The 21,277-nt window shown below is 57.6% G+C and overlaps 1 protein-coding gene across 1 annotated transcript; it reads left to right on the forward strand.

Moving 5' to 3' along the window:
* The first annotated feature begins 206 nt into the window (after positions 1-206).
* Positions 207-20,439, forward strand: ATP1A3 (ATPase Na+/K+ transporting subunit alpha 3). The gene is made up of 23 exons (XM_041746557.1): positions 207-360; positions 4,468-4,557; positions 4,697-4,756; positions 5,044-5,247; positions 6,705-6,818; positions 6,931-7,065; positions 7,426-7,543; positions 7,684-7,952; positions 9,428-9,626; positions 9,718-9,827; positions 9,910-10,044; positions 13,062-13,254; positions 13,578-13,753; positions 13,840-13,976; positions 14,286-14,436; positions 14,553-14,721; positions 17,221-17,375; positions 17,453-17,576; positions 18,397-18,542; positions 18,786-18,916; positions 19,191-19,292; positions 19,741-19,832; positions 20,053-20,439. The coding sequence occupies exons 1-23, from the start codon at positions 355-357 to the stop codon at positions 20,079-20,081; spliced, it is 3,045 nt and encodes a 1,014-aa protein (XP_041602491.1). The 5' UTR covers positions 207-354; the 3' UTR covers positions 20,082-20,439.
* Positions 20,440-21,277: the final 838 nt, after the last annotated feature.

A 21,277-nucleotide genomic window follows, 5' to 3' on the forward strand; every position in this document is an offset into this window, starting at 1 on the left:
GCTGCTGCAGCGCTCCCCCTTCTCGGCCGAGCCGCCACTTTGCGGAGGCTGGGGGGCGGGGAGGACAGCTGCAGTACCGGGGGCGGGGCCGCGGGCCGTCCGTCAGGCGGCGGCGCTCCTGATTGGCCGGCGCCGGCCCCCCCGCGGGCGCGGGCATATGAGGAGGCGGAGGCGGCGGCCGCCGCAGGCTCTGTGCGGGAGGGCTGCCGGCTGCACGGACGCGCGGACCGAGGCGCGGGCGCTGCAGAGGCCCCAGCCGAGCCCGCGCCTGAGCCTGCGCCCTGAGACCGCGGCCCCGGCCCCGGCCCCGGCCCCCGCCCCGCCCGCCCGCCCCTCTCCCCCGGAGCCGCCAAGATGGGGGTAGGTGCTCGGGCCGGCGGGGCCGTGCGTGTGTGCGACGCTGGGGGGCTCGGCGACGCCGGGGGCCCGCGGGGGCGGGGGCGGGGCGGGGCGGGGGCTCCGGGACCCCCGCGCTCCCGGGCCGGGTCCGCGGGTCGCGGCCGGTGCGTCTGCCCTGCCGCCTTGGGCGTGTGCGCGGGGCCGCCCGGGGCCGCGGGTCTGCGGCGTGCGCTGGCGTCTTTGTGCGGGTCCGAGGGGCACCGGCCGGCCTCGGCCTGTCTGCCTGACCTGGTGCGGCCGCACGCCCCGTGTGTGTGTGCGTGCGCGTGTGCGTGTGGGAGCTCGCGGCTCGGTCAGGTCCTGCCAGCACCGTCTGCCGGCGACCGAGTGGCCCAGGTTGTGTCTGACTGTCTGCATTCGTGCCTGGGTGTGTCTGAGAGCCGGTGTTTGTGTCTGGGGGTGTTGAGACCCCTCTGCGTCCCCGGCCGGGTGGGGACAGGTCCAGGCGGCGGGATGAACGCCCGATGACCTCTCCCTCTCCTTCCAGGCCTGGGTGGGGGGGCTCCGCAGTGCGGCGCGTGGCCTGGGGCTGTGCTGTGTGTCCAGCCCCTAATCTGGGGAAGCTGATATGGGGGCGCCGGGGGGAGCAGGACAGCCGGGGCAGGGAGACTGAGGGCCTGGCTGAGGGCGCCTGTCTGCACCTGAGGGGGCTGGGGAGGTGGGGGGAGTGGATCGTGCATGTCTGGCTATGCCCTTGCCTCTGTGTCCGTGTGTCCTTGTCTGTCTGTGAGTCTCTCCAGCAGATGCCGCCTCCTTCCCTGGCTGACCACCTGATCCCCTCTGCAGCCCTGGATTCCTCCCTGCGTGTCTGGGGCGGGGCCATGGGGGGAGAGTTGGAGAAGGAGGCGGGTGGGCTGGGCTGGGTAGGATGAAGACAGAGGGTCCGGATGGGAAAGGCTAATGGAGAGGGAATATGAGGGATGGGGAGAAAGATGGCGGATGAAGGCTGATGGGCCCAGGGTTGGAGGTGGGGGGTGGGGCTGCAGATCTGTGGTTTGGGGTGGGCGAAGGGGGATGGGGAGAAGAACTGGGTGGGGAGGGGACTGGGAGAGAGAAGGGGGGAGGTGAGAGTCAGTGATGGCTTCCAGGTAAGTGGAATGGAAGGAGGGAGGCGTGGGCCGATTGGAGGAGAGGACTGAGACTGTACGCCCCAGGAAAGGAAGCGGGGCATTAATTAAAGAAGGCGGGACGCTTTAGACATGGGTGGCAGAGAAGCAGAACCCAGTAGAAGGAGTGAAAGAAACAGGCAGAGACAGAGATGCTGAGAAAGGGACGTAGACGTAGAGACAAAGAGAGACATGGTCAGAGAGCCACACAGAGACATGGCCATGTGAGACAAAGACGTGGAGAGACATACAGAGACAACGAGAGAAACTGAGTCCGAGATTAGGAGACCCAAGGACAGACATTTGCTATCCAGAGACGACCAAAGTCAGCTTGAAGGATGGGAGGGGGAGGCAGAGAGCAAAGGGGAGGTGGAGAGAGAGAGATGCTCAGAGAGGAAGGCCCCAGACACTCTGAGAGGGGGAGGGAGAGGCTGGCCAAGGTGCAGAAGCTGCGTGAGCTGGCGGGTGTCAGGGGGAGGCGGACAGCGGAAAATGGTGAGGAGATGCAGAGACTGGCTGCAGTGAGCAGGCGTGTCCCCCACCCTCAGAGGTCCTCCCACCCCGCAGTGCGCCCATCTGGGCCTCCTGCCTTGACTGGGAAAGCCTCGGCTCCCCCTCCAACAGATGGAAGCCCGCCCCCAAGGGAGTCTGGTCAAAGCAAGGGCAAGCAGGAGCCAAGGCTTGTCTGCCAGCCACTGGGGTGTCCTGGTCCCCTCCTCCCTCAAACCCAGGGGTTTAGAGTCCCCAGCCCCTCCTCCCTCAGATCCAGGAGTCCAGAACCCCAGCCCCTCTTCCCTCAGACCCAGGGTTCCAGGCCCTCATCCCCCTCCTCCCTCAGACCCAGGGGTCCAGACCCCCAGCCCCTCCTCCCTCAGATCCAGGAGTCCAGAACCCCAGCTCCTCATCCCTCAGACCCAGGGTTCCAGGCCCTCAGCCCCCTGCTCCCTCAGACCCAGGGGTCCAGACCCCCAGCCCCTCCTCCCTCAGATCCAGGAGTCCAGAACCCCAGCTCCTCATCCCTCAGACCCAGGGTTCCAGGCCCTCAGCCCCCTGCTCCCTCAGACCCAGGAGTCCAGACCCCCAGCCCCTCCTCCCTCAGACCCAGGGGTCCAGGCCCCCAGCCCTCTCCTCCTTCAGACCCAGGAGTCCAGGCCCTCAGCCCCCTGCTTCAGACTCAGGAATCCAAGGTCCCCAATCCCTCCCCCCTCAGACTAGGGGTCCAGGCCCCCAGCCCTTCCTCCCCCCCAAGCATCAGCTCCCAGCTTTCCCTAAAGTTTCAAGGATGGGCTGCTGTTTTTCTCCCCTGCTCTTGCCAGGCCCCCCCCCTCTCTCTCCTGCCTTCCCCCTCATTTCTCTACCTCGACCCCATGACCTTCTATTTCCACATCTCTCCATCCTTGGGTCCACCCCTGTGGGCAGGTAAGACCCCTCCTGGCACAGGCAGTGAAGTCATGTCCTCCCTGTCCCCCAGGCCTCCGGGCCTTTGAGTGCCTTTGAGTGAGCCGCAGTGCTGCTGCAGGGCTGGCCCGGGGCCAAGCCTCCCTCCCACCCTCTGAAACCCTCTCAGAGGCTCCGGGGCGCTGGGCTGCAGTAACCCCCAGGCTCAGCCCCTGGGTCTGGGGGCAGACAGCAGGCAGCTCAGGCCTCTACAAGGTCATGAGAGGATTAGCACTGAGCTGCCTGAGCCTGGGATCCCGGCTTGGCTCTGGGCCCGAGGACCTGTCAGCAGCCCTCTGCCAGCACCTGGCCTGGCCCCACCCCTCCTGCCAGCCTCAGGGGACACCGCCTTCCCCCTTTGCCCAAACCCCCAACTGCAACCCCACTCAACCCCTCACGCCGCATCCAGTTCAAGCTACACTGGGGCTCTTGCCTCTCGCCCTTCTGTACCCCACACCCCAGCCCGCTCTTAGTCTGTCCTCCAGAGACCTGACCTTGCCCGTCCTCTGTTCAGAGCTGTCTGAAGCTGCCACCAGCCCCCAAGAGAGAGAGGCCAGGGCTCTCAAATTGTCAGTCAAGGCCCTCAGGATGGGCTGAATATGCAGCCAGGCCATCATCCCTGTGCGTCGAGGGCTGCCTCCTGGGCTTGTGTCCTAGCTGTGACCAACATGTGCAGTACTCTTTCCCCTCTGTTCCTGCCAGGAATCCCTTGGGGGGCTCCCAAGATTAGCGGAGTCCTTTGAGAGACAGAGACTGAGACAGGTAGAGAAGATGGGGAGAGTCACATAGGCCGGGAGACTCAGAGCTGGAAGGACAGAGATGTCCAGACAGAGAGGCAGAAAGGTCACGGAGCGAGACATCGAGAGATGGACACACAAGGCGGTTGAAATGGGAGAGACGGAGAGGGAGAGACACACCAAGTGTTCCAGACAGGGACCCAGCTGGAAGGGATGGAGAAAGACCCCGAGGCAAAAAATACAGACACTCAGAGACAGTCTGAGATCCCGTAACACATCGACCTGGAGATGGGAACCCAGAGAGACTCTGACACAGGGAGAGATCATTCTGGAGATGGAGACAGACATTGTATGGGACAGATAGACAGAATTATGTAGAGACACGTGCCAGGAGACTTAGAGGCAGAGAGAGAGATGACACAAAGGGACTGAAAGAGAGAGAGACACAGAGATAGACCCAGAATCAGAGACAGAGAGAGAGAGAGAGAAGCACAGAGAGACCCAGACAGAGACCCTGGAGGACAGAGAGCCAGAGATGACGAACACAATGAGAAGAGATGAGACCCAGGGTCCTGAGAGACAGCCACCCAGAGATGCAGGGCAGAGACAGGGAGGTGTCGGGGAGCCCCAACAGACACACAGAGACTCCCAGAGCCAGCCCCTGCCCAGGGCACAGATGTGCACAGAAAGCAGGCCGGGTGGGGGCCCAGAGGGCCGGTGTCCCCCTTGTAACCCCTTCTCGCCCGCAGTCTGGTGGCTCTGACAGCTATCGTGTCGCCACCTCGCAGGACAAGAAAGATGACAAGGGCTCGCCCAAGAAGAGCAAGGGCACCAAAGAGCGCAGGGACCTGGATGACCTCAAGAAGGAGGTGGCTATGGTAAGCCTCGCCCTTTGTGCCCACACACGCTTCCAGAGCGGAGATCCTGGCTAAGGATGGGCCTAATGCTCTCAGGTCCTGCCCCGGCCCCCGAAAGGCCTGGGTTCTCACTTCCTCCCTCCAAACTCTTGTTCCTCAGACAGAGCACAAGATGTCAGTGGAAGAGGTCTGCCGGAAATACAACACGGACTGTGTACAGGTGTGGCTGGGTCTGAGGGAGGAGGGCTTCCGGGAGGTGGGGGCTGGGCGCCTGGACCCCTGGGTTGAGGGAGGAGGGGCTGGGCGCCTGGGCCCCAGGGTCTGAGGGAGGAGGGGCTGAGGGCCTGGACCCCCTGGGTCTGAGGGAGGAGGAGGCTGGGGGCAGGACTCCTGGGTCTGAGGGAGGAGGGGCTGGGGACAGGACTCCTGGGGGCCTGGGGTGCTCGTGAAGAGTTTGGGTGCCAGGGAGGCTCAGGGAGGGTTCTGTGTGAGTCCTGTGTCCCCCAGGGTCTGACCCACAGCAAAGCCCAAGAGATCCTGGCCCGGGACGGGCCCAATGCGCTCACACCACCGCCTACTACCCCAGAATGGGTCAAGTTCTGCCGCCAGCTCTTCGGGGGCTTCTCAATCCTGCTGTGGATTGGAGCCATCCTCTGCTTCCTGGCCTATGGCATCCAGGCGGGCACAGAGGATGATCCCTCGGGTGACAATGTGAGTACCCTCCACGCTACCCTGAACAAGGGCTTGAACGTTTAGGGGCACACATCCTGCCTCACTTCTCCTGCCTCTTCAGACTTCTCAGAGCCCACTCCAGCTTTGTCTCATGGGACTTTCATAACCACTCAGTGAGAGAACCAGAGAAGGTATAAGGAAACCGAGGCTCAGAAAAGCCAAGTAACATGTGCACTATGTGGGGTGTGTGAGCTGAGTCTGTGTCCCAAGGCTCTGTGATCTTGGTGGTCTTGGGGACAGGCATCATCAGGTGGCCGTGGTGTAAAAGGTGCCCCAAGAAAATAAGTGCACTCACGTAGAGAGGCAGGCACACCCACCTGCTGATCCGTCAGGATCCAATGCCAGGGACACGCAGGGGGACACAATCTCAACGGACCCCATGCCTGTAAATGCAGACCTACATGCTGACTACATAGAGATCCATGCACAAGTGCACGCAAACACACTCAGAGTCAGCACTGTCACACCTGTACGCAGATTCAAACAGAGGTGCCTCATTCAGACACCCAAGTGGAGACACACACCTAGACACACACAGAAACTCAAACACGCACAGAGTTGCAGGCCTAGCCTGGTGACAGACAGAATGACATGAGAACCAAGCACAGACAGACAGTGTTCCCAGAAATTAAAACCTGGGGCACCCAGCGGGCTCAGTAGGAAGAACATTCGACTCTTGATCTCGGAGTCCTGAGTTCAAGCCCCACATTGGATGGAAAGATTACAATCAATCAATCGATCAATAAAACCTTAAAAAAAAAAAAAGGCAGTTAAAACGTAAATAGGCAGATAGACAGACATGGAGTCTCAGACCTAGGCTGACCAACAGAGAGAGACAGGGAACCACGTACAGAGACGCAAACATGAGGCACCTGAGTGGCTCAGAGGTTGAGCATCTGCCTTCGGCTGGAGTCATGATCCCGATCTGGGGAATCAAGTCCTGCATCAGACCCCCGGAAGGGAGCCTGCTTCTCCCTCTGCCTATGTCTCTGCCTCTCTCGTTCTCTCATGAATAAATAAATAAAATATTAAAAAAAAGATGCAAACACAAACGGCCCCCTAAATTGAAAGCCAGGCAAGCCGACAGTCAGACAGACAGACGTGCTGACCTAAAGACACACAGACACATGGAGGGATAATAGCATATGCTCAGATCCTCGAATACAGGCAGAAGGACAGACAGATGGATGCACAAAATGGAGAGATGGACTGACCTAGAGACTCAAACACACCCATATGCGGAAAGAGGGACCCAAACCTGAATAGGCAGATGGACACATGGACCCTCAACCAGGTAGACACAACCTGGCATCAGATATACAAATACAGACCCCGCTCCCTGCCGTTGACTCAGAGTTCCCTTCCCAGATTGCAAAAATCTCAGGGCGAGCCTGGTAGGGAGCGGGAGTGAGCTGTGACCCTGTGTCTCCCCGCAGCTCTACCTGGGCATCGTGCTGGCAGCTGTGGTCATCATCACTGGCTGCTTCTCCTACTACCAGGAGGCCAAGAGCTCCAAGATCATGGAGTCCTTCAAGAACATGGTTCCCCAGGTGAGGAAGGCCCAGAAAGGGGCCAGGTGGGAGTGGAAAGATGGGGGTGAGATCTGCCGGACAAGCCCAGGCAGACAGCAGGGGCGCTGACTCTTCTCCGTTCGACCCCCAGCAAGCCCTGGTGATCCGAGAGGGTGAGAAGATGCAGGTGAACGCTGAGGAGGTGGTGGTCGGGGACCTGGTAGAGATTAAGGGCGGAGACCGAGTCCCTGCCGACCTGCGGATCATCTCAGCTCATGGTTGCAAGGTGAGACTGGGACCTGGGGCCCAGCTGTCTTTCCTGGAGTGATTCTGCGGTCTAGGCCCCCAGTGATTCCTCCCTCAGACCCAGGAGCCCAGGCCCCCATCCCCTCCTCCCTCAGACCCAGGAACCCAGGCCCCTGGTCCCCACCCCCTAGACCCATCAATACTTTAGACCTTGGCAAGAAACCTCTGCTTCCCACTTCAAGAGCCTAACCTCTAGCTGCCCAGACACCACTCGCTCACCCAGATGTCCAGGCCTCTGGATCTGACCTCCAGGGAGACAGCTTTAGCCCCAGTGTCCTCTGGCCAAATGCTCCCTGATCCCAGGGCTGAGCCCTCTCTCTCTCTCCCTTCACCCACTCAGGTGGACAACTCCTCCCTGACTGGTGAATCAGAGCCACAGACTCGCTCTCCTGACTGCACACACGACAACCCTTTGGAGACTCGGAACATCACCTTCTTTTCTACCAACTGCGTGGAAGGTGCGGCAGGGCGCAATGGGGGCACCCAGGTTGGGGCAGGGCTGGTCCAGACAGAGGGCTGTGTCTCTGGGATTCGGGGTCCCTCTGAACCTCGCTGAGATCCCATTCCCACCTCAGCCCGATCCCCTCTGGCCCCACAGGCACGGCTCGAGGTGTGGTGGTGGCCACGGGTGACCGTACTGTCATGGGCCGCATTGCCACCCTGGCTTCGGGCCTGGAGGTGGGCAAGACACCCATTGCCATCGAGATAGAGCACTTCATCCAGCTCATCACTGGCGTGGCTGTCTTCCTGGGCGTCTCCTTCTTCATCCTGTCCCTCATTCTCGGATACACCTGGCTTGAGGCTGTCATCTTCCTCATCGGCATCATCGTGGCCAATGTCCCAGAGGGTCTGCTGGCCACTGTCACTGTAAGGCCCAGATCCCCAAGTCTGAGGGGGAGGGGTTTGGGGCCCTAAGTACAATGTTCTTGATGAGGACAACTTGTACACTGAGGGCTGAGCTTCCTGGATCTTAAATGACTGGACCTGGGGACTGGAAGGCCTTCTTAACAAAACAAAAATCTTGAGGCACACTGCAAGGCATAAAGGGCTAACAGCCTATCACCTTTTTTTTTTTTTTAAAGAGAGAGTGTATGAGCAGGGGGAGGGGCAGGGGGAGAGGGAGAGGGAGAGAGGGAATCTCAAGCAGACTACCCATCTAGCATGAGCCTGACACAGGGCTTGATCCCACAACCCTGAGATTATGACCTGAGCCAAAAATCAAGAGTCAGAGGCTCAACCAACTGAACCATCCAGGCGCCCCTTCAGTCTTACCACTTCTAAGTTAACTTACAAAATTAAGAAGTACACCCTCATAGGGCTCCCAGCTGTCTCAGCCAGGAGAGTGTATGACTCTTCATCTCGGGGTTGTGAGTTCGAGCACCTCGTTGGGTGTAGAGATTACTTAAAAACAAAATCTTTTTTCTTTTAAAGAAGAAGTACACCCTCATGGCAAAAAGTCTAAAGAATACATTAAAATAGTTAAAAAATAAGTGCCCCCCCCCATCCCTGCTCTGCTGCCCTACAGTCAGCCCCACCATAGAAGCACACCGTCCACACTGCTCCCAGGCAGATATGGGCAGATTCCAGCCTGTGGGTAAATGCTGTCTTCAGGGTACATAGTCCCAGGAATTCTCTTCTGCTGCTTGATTCTTTTACTTAATACATCCTGCAGCGTTTTCCATATTAGCATTTTCAAAGCCAGGGCAGGTCAGAGGCTTTGTATAGATCTGGAGTTGCACATATTCACGCACAGGCTGTGAGTCTGGGCACGTGCATGTGTGCAGCACCCAGACTTGAGTTCCCCAGAAACCCCCTCCAGACCTTGTGCAACTGCTTCCCCCAACCCAAAGATAACCCCTGCCCTGGCTTCTACATCATTGTACTTCATACAGATGGAATGTGCCAGACATTATGTTTTTGAACTTCATCTGTGCAGGTGTAGGCAGCAAGAGCTTGTCCTTTTTCTTTGGCATATATTATTACATCTTTTCCCCCCTGCTATTTATTTATCCCTTCTGCTGTTAGCAGACGTTTGGGTTGTTTTTTGAGGGGATGATGGTAAAAGGTTGCTGCCTTGCATATAGCGGTACCTGTCTTTGGGGGCACATCCGAGCCCGTTTTCATTGGTCTGTGCCTTGGGGTGGAATTGCCAGGCAACAACACTCTCCTGTGTATGTGCATGTCTGTTTTGTTGTTTGTTGCGTGGGGGCAGCACCCTTGTCTTTTACGGGCCACCCAGGGTTGTCCCTGGACTGGGCAGCTGGGTCCTCGGCACTCCTGTGGCTGGTCCAGCCCCGCCGCCCGCTCTGCCCATGACCTACCTGCCCTGGGATCCCCCCTAGGTGTGTCTGACGCTGACGGCCAAGCGCATGGCTCGGAAGAACTGCCTGGTGAAAAACCTGGAGGCTGTGGAGACCCTGGGCTCCACCTCCACTATTTGCTCAGACAAGACAGGGACCCTCACCCAGAACCGCATGACGGTTGCCCACATGTGGTTTGATAACCAGATCCATGAGGCTGACACTACCGAGGACCAGTCAGGTGAGGGTGGGGCCCGGGCAGGAGCTGGGGTGTTGAGGGGGGGTGGTCTGGCCCCAAGGCACAGTAATATGGGACACACACCTCCTTTCAGGAACCTCGTTTGACAAGAGCTCGCACACCTGGGTGGCCCTGTCCCACATTGCCGGACTCTGCAACCGTGCCGTCTTCAAGGGAGGTCAGGACAACATCCCGGTGCTCAAGGTGGGTCCAGCCGCCCCTTCACCTTGGCCCTGCCCCTGCCCACAGCCTGCTGCTCTGCTCTGACAGGCCTCTTTTTCCCTAGAGGGATGTGGCCGGGGATGCCTCTGAGTCTGCCCTGCTCAAGTGTATCGAGCTGTCCTCTGGCTCCGTGAAACTGATGCGTGAACGTAACAAAAAAGTGGCCGAGATTCCCTTCAATTCCACCAACAAATACCAGGTACTCTGGGCTGTCTACGAGAGCCAGTCTGGACCTCAGTTTCTCTCTAATGCCTGTAAGCAGTCACCTCCGCCCTGGTGCCCCCTTGTTTTGGGCAAGTTGCTAACCTTCCAGAGCCTTGGTTTCTCCATCTGTAAAATGGGAATGATGGTATCCATCCGGTCAGGTAAAGGGCAAGCAGACCCAGGAGTGAGAGCAAGGCCTCTGTCACAGTGGGAGGCAGAGACTGGGGACCAGCCAGAGATCTCTCATTCATTCAAGAGTGGGGTTTTTTTGGGGGGGGGGAGAAAGAGCCTGCACAGGAATGGGGTAAGCACAGAGGGAGAGGGCGAGCAAGAATCTCAAGCAGGTTCCACACTCAGCATGGAGCCCAACCTGGGGCTCAATCTCATGACCCTGAGATCATGACCTGAGCCGAAATCAAGAGCTGGACACTTAATGGACTGAGGCACCCAGATGCCCCACAACAAATATTTTTTTCAAGCAGCCACCACATGTCAGGCACATGTTTTAGGTACTGGGGCACCTGTGGCAGTGAGTGCCACAGTGGAGTCCCTCCTCTCGTGGAACTTACACTCTAATGCTAGAAGACAGACAATGACAGGGCAGCCGGGGTGGCTCAGTGGTTTAGTGCCGCCTTCAGTCCAGGGCCTGATCCTGGAGACCTGGGATCGAGTCCCACATCAGGCTCCCTGCATGGAGCCTGCTTCTCCCTCTGCCTGTGTCTCTGCCTCTCTCTCTCTGTGTCTCTCATAAATAAATAAAATCCTAAAAAAAAAAAAAAATTAAAAAAAAAAAAAGAGGAAGACAATGACAAAGGCATGAGGAAATACAGAATATGCTGCCTGCAAGTGTCTGGGGCATGAGTGTTCCAGGCAGTGAGCATAACACGTGCAAAAGCCCCGAGGCAGGAGGGTACTGATGTGTCTGAACAACAGCCAGGCAGCCAGCATGGTGAAGCAGTGAGCCAGGGAGTGTACTGGAGGTGAAGACAGTAGGTGCCTGGCCAGGTCCCTTTGGGCTTGTGGGCCATGGAGAGGACTCAGGTGTATCTCTAAGATGGACATGAGCCACGGGAGGGCTCTGAGCAGAAAAGAGATGAGACCTGACTCAAGTTTTTCAAAAGAGTTTCCCTGAGATAATTCAGATACCGTAGATCACCCACATAAAGTGCATAATTCAGCATTTTGGTATGTTCACAGATATGTGCAATCAGCCACACAATTTTTTTTAAAGATTTTATTTATTTATTCACGAGAGACACACAGAGAGAGGCAGAGGGTGAAGCAGGCTCTCCAAGGGGAACCTGATGCAGGATTCAATCCTAAGACTCGGAGATCACGACCTGAGCCAAAGGCAGATGCTCAACCACTGAGCCACCCAGGTGTCCCTCATCTACACGATTATGGAACATTCCATCTCATCAAAAAGAAGCCCCACTCCTTAGCTCTTGGCCCCCACCTCCCCCAGCATCCTGATCCCTGAGCAACCACTAACCTACTTTCTGTGTCTATGCGTTGGCCGATGCTGGACATTTCATATAAATGGAATCACACAATCCTTTGGTGACTGGCCTTTGGTGACTGGCATCTTTCATGTAGTGTGATGGTCTCAGGCTTCCCTCCTGTTGTAGCATGTGTCAGTGCTACGTACCTCTTTATGCCTGAATAACGTTGCATCATCTGGAGAGTCCATGGTTTGTTTTTTTGTTTTGTTTTTTTGTTTTTGTTTTTGTTTTTTTTACAGTCTTCACACTGTTTATTTATTCATTCAATAAACATTTGTTGAGCACTTACTAAGTGTCAGGTACTATAGAGGGTGTTGGGAGCACAGGGTGAACAAACCATGACCCTAGCCTTCTAGAAACACTGCCAGGGGGACTGAAATTAGCTGCCAAGACAAATTGCTTTTGTCTCATTTGGTCTCCGAACAAGCCTTTGTTGGGGCTGGGCTGGTGATGACCCCTCACCTGTTCACAATGTCACAGACCAGGAGGCCAAGCTTTAGAGAAGTTAGATAACTTGCTTTTGGTCACACTCTTAGGCGGTGACAAAGCAAAAGGGCTTAGGGACCGAGCTTTGAGGGGAAGGGGGGGAGAGAAGGAAGCAGCCTGGCCAGAGGTGGCAAGTGGCTGAGGCTCATACTTAGTCCGCTCCCCTTACCTAGTCCACCCAGCCTTGGGGAACCTCCCTCTGGGGTTCTCAGGCTACCCTTTCCTGCCTCTCCCACTGGCCATCGGACCTGGGAGAGTCCACGTTTTGTTTATCCATCCATCTGTGGGTGAACATTTGAGTTGTTCGTCCCTTTGCACTCCTGTGTATCATGCTGCTGGGAACATTCACACACGTTTCTGTGTGGACGTACTTTGCATGTCTCTTGAGTGTACCTGGGAATGGCTGGCTCGTGTAGTCACTCTACTTTTAGCCTTTTGGGGGACTGTCAGACTATTTGCCCAAGTGACCTCACCATTTTCCACTGACTCGCATTTTTTTTTAAAGGATCCTCCTGCTTGCTGCAGGGAGGGAATATTATGGACTGGGGAGGGCAGACACGGAGACTCAGTGTGATATTCCATATGAGAGATGATGGTAACCGGGAGGGGAGGGCAGGGGACAGGTGAGAAGAGGTCAGAATCTGAGTGTATCTGAGAGGTGAGCTGAGCAGATTTGGTGACAGCTCAGATGTGGGATAAGAGATGAGGGTGAGCCAGGGAGAAACGCACATATCTAAAGACGGCTGGGGTTTCTGTAAGAGAGCCCGTAGGCAGAAACATCTGTGAGATAGAGGCAGAAATGGGCAGGAGTGAGCCAAGGTCTGTGAGAGACTTCAAGAACCAGATGGAGGTCTCTTGGGTAGAGAGTTAGGGGCAGTGCATTCTGGGGGAACCCCAGCTGTGGTCTGTCCTGGCTCCTATGACGCTGGGCAGGGGGAAGCGTGGGAGTGGGGCATCCCCTCCCCCCACTTAGTCCGTTAGAGGCTCAGGCATGCCTGCCCTCCACCCTCTGCCCTCTCCACAGCTCTCCATCCATGAGACTGAAGACCCCAATGACAACCGATACCTGCTAGTGATGAAGGGGGCCCCCGAGCGCATCCTGGACCGTTGCTCCACCATCCTGCTGCAGGGCAAGGAGCAGCCGCTGGATGAGGAGATGAAGGAGGCCTTCCAGAACGCCTACCTGGAGCTCGGAGGCCTGGGCGAGCGTGTGCTTGGTGCGCACAGTGGGTGGGGCTGACTTGGGGTGGGTGGCAGAGTCAGCTCTGGGGGCCCCTTGAGGTTGTGGAAGGATGTGAGGCTGCCCGGAGGCTGGCTCAGAATAGGACATCCCAGAGTGCACCATAATGAATGAATGAATGAATGAATGAATGAATGAATGAGCGAGTGTGTGTATGAACGAGAGGGGAAGGCATTTTAGGGGATGAATGTTGACAGAGCATCCCGCCTACTGGGACTGTCCTGACTGCAGGGACCCGATGGTGGGAAGCATGGAGGGCCGAGGCTGGAGCCCTCATGTCCCACCCCGTCCTGCCATCAGGTTTCTGCCATTACTACCTTCCCGAAGAACAGTTCCCCAAGGGCTTTGCCTTCGACTGTGATGATGTGAACTTTACCACCGACAACCTCTGCTTCGTCGGCCTCATGTCCATGATCGACCCACCCCGGGCGGCTGTCCCTGATGCAGTGGGCAAGTGCCGCAGCGCTGGCATCAAGGTATGGCCTAGGGCAGCCGGGGAGGTGGGGCCAGTGCCCCCCAGGGTCTGCAGTGAGGCTAGACCATCCCCAAACAATGCCCACAGGTCATCATGGTCACGGGAGATCATCCCATCACGGCAAAGGCCATCGCCAAGGGTGTGGGCATCATCTCTGAGGGCAACGAGACTGTGGAGGACATTGCTGCCCGGCTAAACATTCCCGTCAGCCAGGTCAACCCCCGGTGAGCCCCCTCACCCCCACCCGGCCCAGGCTGCTGCCCCCACCTGGCCTCCCTCTGGGGCGGCCTGTCCCCCTTCCCTCAGGGCTCAGCCCTTGGGTCCCCCTCCCCCTGCACATGGGGGGATGGGCAGCATTGTCCAGGGGTGCATCTCAGCTTCCCTGCTCACAAGCTGTGTGACCCTGGGCAAGTCACTTACACTTCGTGAGTCTCACTTTCAGAAGCCAGTCCTCTCCTATCTGTGGGTTCAGCCTGCCTGGCTGCCTGTCTATTAATCCCCACGAGTCCTGACCAGCTCTCTGCTCTTCCCAGGGATGCCAAGGCCTGTGTGATCCATGGCACGGATCTCAAGGACTTCACCTCTGAGCAAATCGATGAAATCCTGCAGAACCACACTGAGATTGTCTTCGCCCGCACATCCCCCCAACAGAAGCTCATTATTGTGGAAGGCTGTCAGAGACAGGTGGGCTTGGGCTGAGGTCCCTCGGAGGAGGGAGCTAGGGCCTGGACTCCTGGTCCCTGATGAGGAGGGGCTGGGGCCAAGCCCCTGGGCGTCATCCTTACCCTCTCTCCCTCCAGGGAGCAATCGTGGCTGTGACTGGGGATGGTGTGAATGACTCCCCTGCCCTGAAGAAGGCCGATATCGGGGTGGCCATGGGCATTGCTGGCTCTGATGTGTCTAAGCAGGCAGCGGACATGATTCTGCTCGATGACAACTTTGCCTCCATCGTCACGGGTGTGGAAGAGGGTGAGTTGCCCGGGGTGGTTCTGGAGACGGGGGTTCCTACATGAGGCCCAAGAAGGGCAAGAGGAACTGGCCAGGGCTGTGGGGCGGAATGCACAGTAGGGAGACACCAGAATCCTACGGAGCCCCTGGCAGAACCTGTCTTCCTCCCTACTCTGGGGTTGGGGGCTCCCTGGAGGCAGGGCTGAGCTGGGTCCCAGCATTACCCAGCACAGGCCCAGTCTGGTGGATGAGGCAGATGTAGAAGAACTTTTAAAATACCTCTAAAAAAAAAAATAAAACCCTCTAAGTGCAACCTTGGGGAAGCCAAGGGTCCTTTGTGAGCCCTGTGGACACCCTTCACTCAGCCTGGGGTCAGGGGGCAAGGAAGCTTCTAGAGTGGATAGGAATTACTATACAGAATCCCAAGGGCCAAGGAAGGGAGCTGCAGGCAGAGGAACATGGGGAGTTTGCACAGCCATGGGGGAGTCTGTGCTTTGGGTATCTGCGGCGGGGGGCGGGGGGGGCGTCACTGAGCCCAGGCTGCAGAGCCAACGGGCACCGCCTCCTGACGGGCCTTGATGTGGCCACAGATGGGGCTTGTTCACATTTAATTTTATTCTGATCATCAAAGCAATTGCTGATAATTATAGGAAATGTAGACAAGCATTAAGAAGAAAATTGGAATCACCCATGACCTCACCATCCAGAAATAATCACTATTCATGCTGTGGTGCATTTTCTTCCAATTTCTCTCTCTCTCTCTCATTTGAAGTGTCCCCAGGGTAAAAAATAATGCATGATAAAAGAGAATTCCGACAGTAAAGCTGAGCCCTAAAGTGACAAATTAAATGGTCTTACCCCTTGTTTCCTGTGTCCCAGAAGACACCATGGTTAACCCTTTCTTCTTCCCAAGACATTTCTGCGTATGCAGCGTACACTCCGGGATACACTGTTCACACCTTCCAGACGCTTATTGGGCTCCTGCCATGAGCATCTTGCCTGGTGCTGGAGAAACAGTTGTGAGCAGAGCAGACAAGGTCCCTGCCCTCGAGGAGCTGGGAGAGGCAGCTTTAGACAAGTTAACAAACAAATCGTAACATAAACGTAGTTGTAAATTGTGGCAGGTGCTAAGAAGCAAACAAGTGGGATGCCATGATAGGTGATAACCCTGGTCCTACCCGGATAGGGTGGGCAAGGAAGGCCTCTCAGAGGTGGAAAAAAACCAAACAAACCACAGAGCAGAGCAAAGAGCATAGTGAACCCCACGTCCCCATCCCCCACCCCGCTCCATTATCCCTCATGGCCAATCCTCTTTTGTCTCAGCACACACACTGGATTATGTTGAAGCACATTTCATAAAGTATTCTCTTTTTGTTTTTTAAGATTTTATTCATTTATTCATGAGAGAGTGGCAGGGACATAGAGGGAGAAGCAGGCTCCCTATGGGGAGCCCGATGCGGGACTTGATCCCAGGACCCCCAGGGATCACTACCTGAGCCAAAGGCAGACGCTCAACCACTGAGTCACTCAGGCGTCCCTGTCGAAGCACATTTCAGTCTTCATTTCCTCCATCAATACTTTGGGAAGAGACAGCAGCAGTTTGTGGGGAGCAGAGCAGGCACGGCAGGAATAGGAAATAGTGGGTCTTCCGTGTACACAAAGGTGATCAGGCCATCCGTACCCACTGTGCAGCCCTGCCTTTTCTGTGCCATGTGAATGACCCATCTCTTCGCTCACACCTCTCAGCGCACCCGGGAGGGTGGGAGGAGGTGCCGGCTGGGTTCATCCGGGGCCTCTTTTTACGTTACACACACTGGACTGATGGAGTACTGAGATGTGACAGGCACACAGGAAGCTGGGCGGCTTGAGGAATTTTTATAGATGTACACACCCTTGCAACCGCCAGACCTCGATCAAGATAAAGAACATTTCCAGCCCCATTAGGGTTTCGTCAGGTTCCTTCCGGCCCATAGCACCCCTCCCAGAAGGAAACACTATCCTGACTGTTAGCACCATACATTAGTTTTGAACTTCATCTAACTGGAGTCACATGATATGAATGCTTTTGTGTCTGGCCTTTTTCACTTGACCTAACATCTGTAAAATTCATCCATGGAGTTGAGTGTGTCATAGCTTGTTCGTTCTTTTTTCTTCCCGAGTGGTATTCTGTTGTGTGGGGGGACCGTAGTTAATTTATCCACTTCCATGCCGATGGGCACTGGGGTCAGTTCTGGGTTTTGGCGATGGTGAACCTCCTCGTACTTGCTGTTTGGTGGATATAAATCCTCATTCAAACCCAGGAGTAGGATCACCGGGTCGATAGAGGAGGGGGGTGTTTAATACAAATTGCCAGTCTTCCAACGTGGCTATATTTCCAGAACGTTTGACCAGAGTGCCATGGTTGGATGTTTGCGTAGGAAGGTGGGCAGATGGGAGGGTGGATTGGAAAAGACTCGGGGACTGGGCAGGGAAGGGGCAGAGGGCCAGGGTGCCCCAGATCTGAGCCTGCCCCTGCCTCAGGTCGCCTGATCTTCGACAACCTGAAGAAATCCATTGCCTACACCCTGACCAGCAACATCCCTGAGATCACACCCTTCTTGCTGTTCATCATGGCCAACATCCCACTGCCTCTGGGCACCATCACCATCCTCTGTATCGACCTGGGCACTGACATGGTGAGTCCCAGCCACCCTCTGGGCCCCAGGAAGGGGAGGGTTCCCCACTTCCAGCTCACATGGACTCTCCTGCCCAGGTTCCTGCCATCTCCTTGGCATACGAGGCTGCAGAGAGTGACATCATGAAGAGACAGCCCAGGAACCCACGCACTGACAAGCTGGTCAATGAGAGGCTCATCAGCATGGCCTATGGGCAGATTGGTGAGGATGTGGGGCCCTTACCTGGTTTATACAGTGCCTGGCCCATAGTTGGCACTCTGAAACCTTGTGTTGGATGAGGGGGCTAGAAGCAGGACTTGGTGCTGGAGATTTGGAAGGAGTGACTTGCAGATAGGTGGTGGTCAGCACGGCAGGGCCAGTACAGGTGGAGTATAGGCCTGGGGGTGCATGTAGGGAGCACATGGGACACCAAGTGGCAGATGGGGTTGGCCTCAGGCTGGCCACTGCAGAGCCCACGGCTCCACCTGCCTCCACAGTGGGGAAGACAGGGTCAGCCTGTGAGCACTCTGAGGGCAGGAGTGAGCCCTATCCCTCCCCACCTCCTCCTCAACCTGCTGCCGGAGGTCCCAGGCACAGAGCCTTGGAGGTGCTGACCTCCCCGTTGCTGGGAGCGTCCCAGAAAGCAGAGGCTTCGTGGTGGTGGTCAGAGGCCCGGGGAGATCATTCCTGCATCGGGGAGCCTGTCAGATTGAAACCCAGGGGTTCCCAGGGACTCCCCGATGTTCAGGTGGCCTAGGTCAGGTGGGAGAGCCTCCAGGTGGGCCCTTCCCTGAGGCTCGCGTCCCTGGCCCATGTCAGGTGCTCACCACCAGGTGGCGCTCTCAGGTGGTCCGGGGGAGCCTCGCCTCAGGTGATGGTGGGGCCCCTCAGGTGATGGTGGGGCCCCTCAGGTGATGGTGGGGCCGGAGTTCTGAGGGTGCCCCCCACCTCCCAAGGGGAGTCTCTCAGGGCTTCCCCGGTGCTCTGGGCTGGCTGCTGGCCCCGACCTGAGCCTCTCCTCATCTCCTCACCCCGCCCCCAGGAATGATCCAGGCCCTCGGGGGCTTCTTTTCCTACTTCGTGATCCTGGCAGAAAATGGCTTCTTGCCCAGCAACCTGGTGGGCATCCGGCTGAACTGGGACGACCGCACCGTCAATGACCTGGAGGACAGTTATGGGCAGCAGTGGGTGAGTGGGCGGGCCTGCAGCTTGGGGGGGCCTCGCAGTCAGCGCCACTGCCCACGGCCCAGCCCCCCCCCCCCCCCAGCCGGCGATCCCAACCACGGGGGGCTGCCTCCCTGCCAGCCCACGGCCCAGGCCGGCCCTGCAGCCACGGAGGGGAGGCCCTACCCCGCAGCACCCCGCCCCCCCCACCCTGGGGCCCCGGCAGAGTTGGGTCGGGGCCCAGCACGCTGGTCATCGCCCCTGCAGACGTACGAGCAGAGGAAGGTGGTGGAGTTCACGTGCCACACGGCCTTCTTCGTGAGCATAGTGGTCGTCCAGTGGGCCGACTTGATCATCTGCAAGACCCGGAGGAACTCGGTCTTCCAGCAGGGCATGAAGTGAGGGCCGCCGCGCGACGCTCTGTTCCATCCCGTCCGAGTGTCTGTCCGTCCCTCCCCGCAGGCGCCGTTTCCGTCCCCTGGGTGGTCACCTCCCGAGGGGTCATGTCTGTCTCTACGTGTGTGGGGAGGGGATCACTTGGGGTCCCTTTGCAGGCCCGTCTGTGTGTCGCTGTCTGTCTCTCTGTGGTCCCCATCTGTGTCTGTCCCTCCGTCTCCGCGGGGCGGGGTCAGGCTCAGGTCCTCGGAGTCCAGCTCTTGCCTCTGCCTCCAGGAACAAGATCCTAATCTTCGGGTTGTTTGAGGAGACGGCCCTGGCTGCCTTCCTGTCCTACTGCCCTGGCATGGACGTGGCCCTCCGCATGTACCCTCTCAAGTGAGTGCCCCCCCACCACCCGGGGGCCCTGGCTCCAGGATCCTCCTCGCAGGCCCTGCCTCTCCTGGTGTCTCTTTGGACCCTGCCCCCCACTCCCCCCCCGCCCCCCCCTCACGGTCCCTGTTTTTTTTTTCTCAAAGATTGTATTATCTTGAGGTATCTCTGCCTTCAAAGTGGGGCTCCAGCTCACAACCCCGAGATCAATGCCCCGTTCTGATGCCATTGAGCCTTCCCCCGTGGACGTCCTCACGGGGCAGAGGGGTGGCCCCTCTTGGGAGCCCCCAGCCCGCAGCCCTGGCCAGGGCAGCCCTGGCCAGGGCAGCCCTCGCCTGTGGGCGCAGAGCGCAAGGGAGAATTGCCCCAGTGGCCCCCCCTGTTCCCCAGACTCTGCCTCCGGTCCGGTCCGCAGGGTCGCCTGCTCACCAGTACCGCCCTGCTCTCTCTCCAGGCCCAGCTGGTGGTTCTGTGCCTTCCCCTACAGTTTCCTCATCTTCGTCTATGACGAGATCCGCAAACTCATCCTGCGCAGGAACCCCGGGGGTGAGGGGGTTCTCTGGGTGCAGGGCGGGGCTGGGGGGAGGGGGGGAGGGGGGAGGGCAAGCAGGCGGAGCACCGTGCTGACCTCTCTGTCTCCCCCACGTCCCTCCTCCTCTGTTCCCCGGCTCTCTCCTGTTGTTCCCTTTCTGTCTGTCTCTGCCTCTGTCTCCCTCCTGTACCCCTCCCCGTGTCTCTTCCTGTTTCTTCCTTTCTTTGTCTCCAGGTTGGGTGGAGAAGGAAACCTACTACTGACCTCACCCCCCCTCACATCGCCCATCTCTTCCCTGCCCCCTCAAGCCCAGGACAGACCCCACCGGTTCCCCCATTTTGTATTCTGGGGGAGGGGCCCTCTCTCCCCATGGCCCCACCTTGGCCCCTACCCCCTCAACTTCTCTCCACCCCACCATCCCCCTCTGGCTGGCTTCTCTCCCCACCATCCCGACCCCCCTCTCCCCCTCTCTTTTCTGTGTCTCTGTTCCTCTCCCTCTCTTCACCCCTCCCTCCCTGCCCCCTCTCCACCCCCTCCCTGGGCTCTTTTTTACTCCCCCTCACCCCTGGCTGATGCCATCTCTGGTTCTGGACAATTATCAAATATATCAGTGGGGAGAGAGAAGCGTGTGTGTTGTGCTTGCTTTCTGGCCCCGGGGGTGGGGGGCTATCCCCGGGCCTGGCACCCACTGCCGGGTGATCCACACAACCCCAGGAGCCACAGGAATCACGAAGTCACCAAGTCCTGGGGTTTTAGACCTGACCAAGGTTAAGTGAACTCAGCTTGAATTTACCAGGCAGTGGGATTATGGGATCAGAACTGGGGAGATGGGGCACTTGCATGGCTCAGCCGTTGAGCATCTGCCTTCTGCTCAGGTCGTGATCCCAGGGTCCTAGGATGGAGTCCCGCATGGGGCTCCCTGCAGGGAGCCAGCTTCTCCCTCTGCCTGTGTCTTTGCCTCTCTCTGTGTCTCTCGTGAATAAATAAATAAAATCTTAAAAAAAAAAAAAAAAGAAGAACAGGAGAGCGGAGGAAGAGAGTCAGACTCAGAATCCTCTCACATTGGAGGAGGATGGGGAAGGGGGGGACAATGATGGTGACAATGGTGATGATGATGGTGATTCACTGATTGGCCACTCTGTGCTCTGCCCTCTGGTGCATCAGCTCATTCAGTCCTCACAGGGTGTGAGGCACAGAGAAGGGGAGTGACCTGCTGAGGCCACACAGCTGAGAGGGGACAAATCTGAGATCTGAACCTCAGCTGTCCAACCTCTAAGTACTGTGCTTTTCTCTCACTCTTTTTTTTTTTTTTAAAGATTTTATTTATTTATTCATAGAGACACAGAGAGAGGGGCAGAGACACAGGCAGAGGGAGAAGCAGGCTCCATGCAGGGAGCCTGATGTGGGACTCGATCCAGGGTCTCCAGGACCACGCCCTGAGCTGCAGGTGGCGCGGCTG

This window comes from Vulpes lagopus, chromosome 2, assembly GCF_018345385.1.
Source record: "Vulpes lagopus strain Blue_001 chromosome 2, ASM1834538v1, whole genome shotgun sequence".
Lineage (NCBI taxonomy): Eukaryota > Metazoa > Chordata > Mammalia > Carnivora > Canidae > Vulpes > Vulpes lagopus.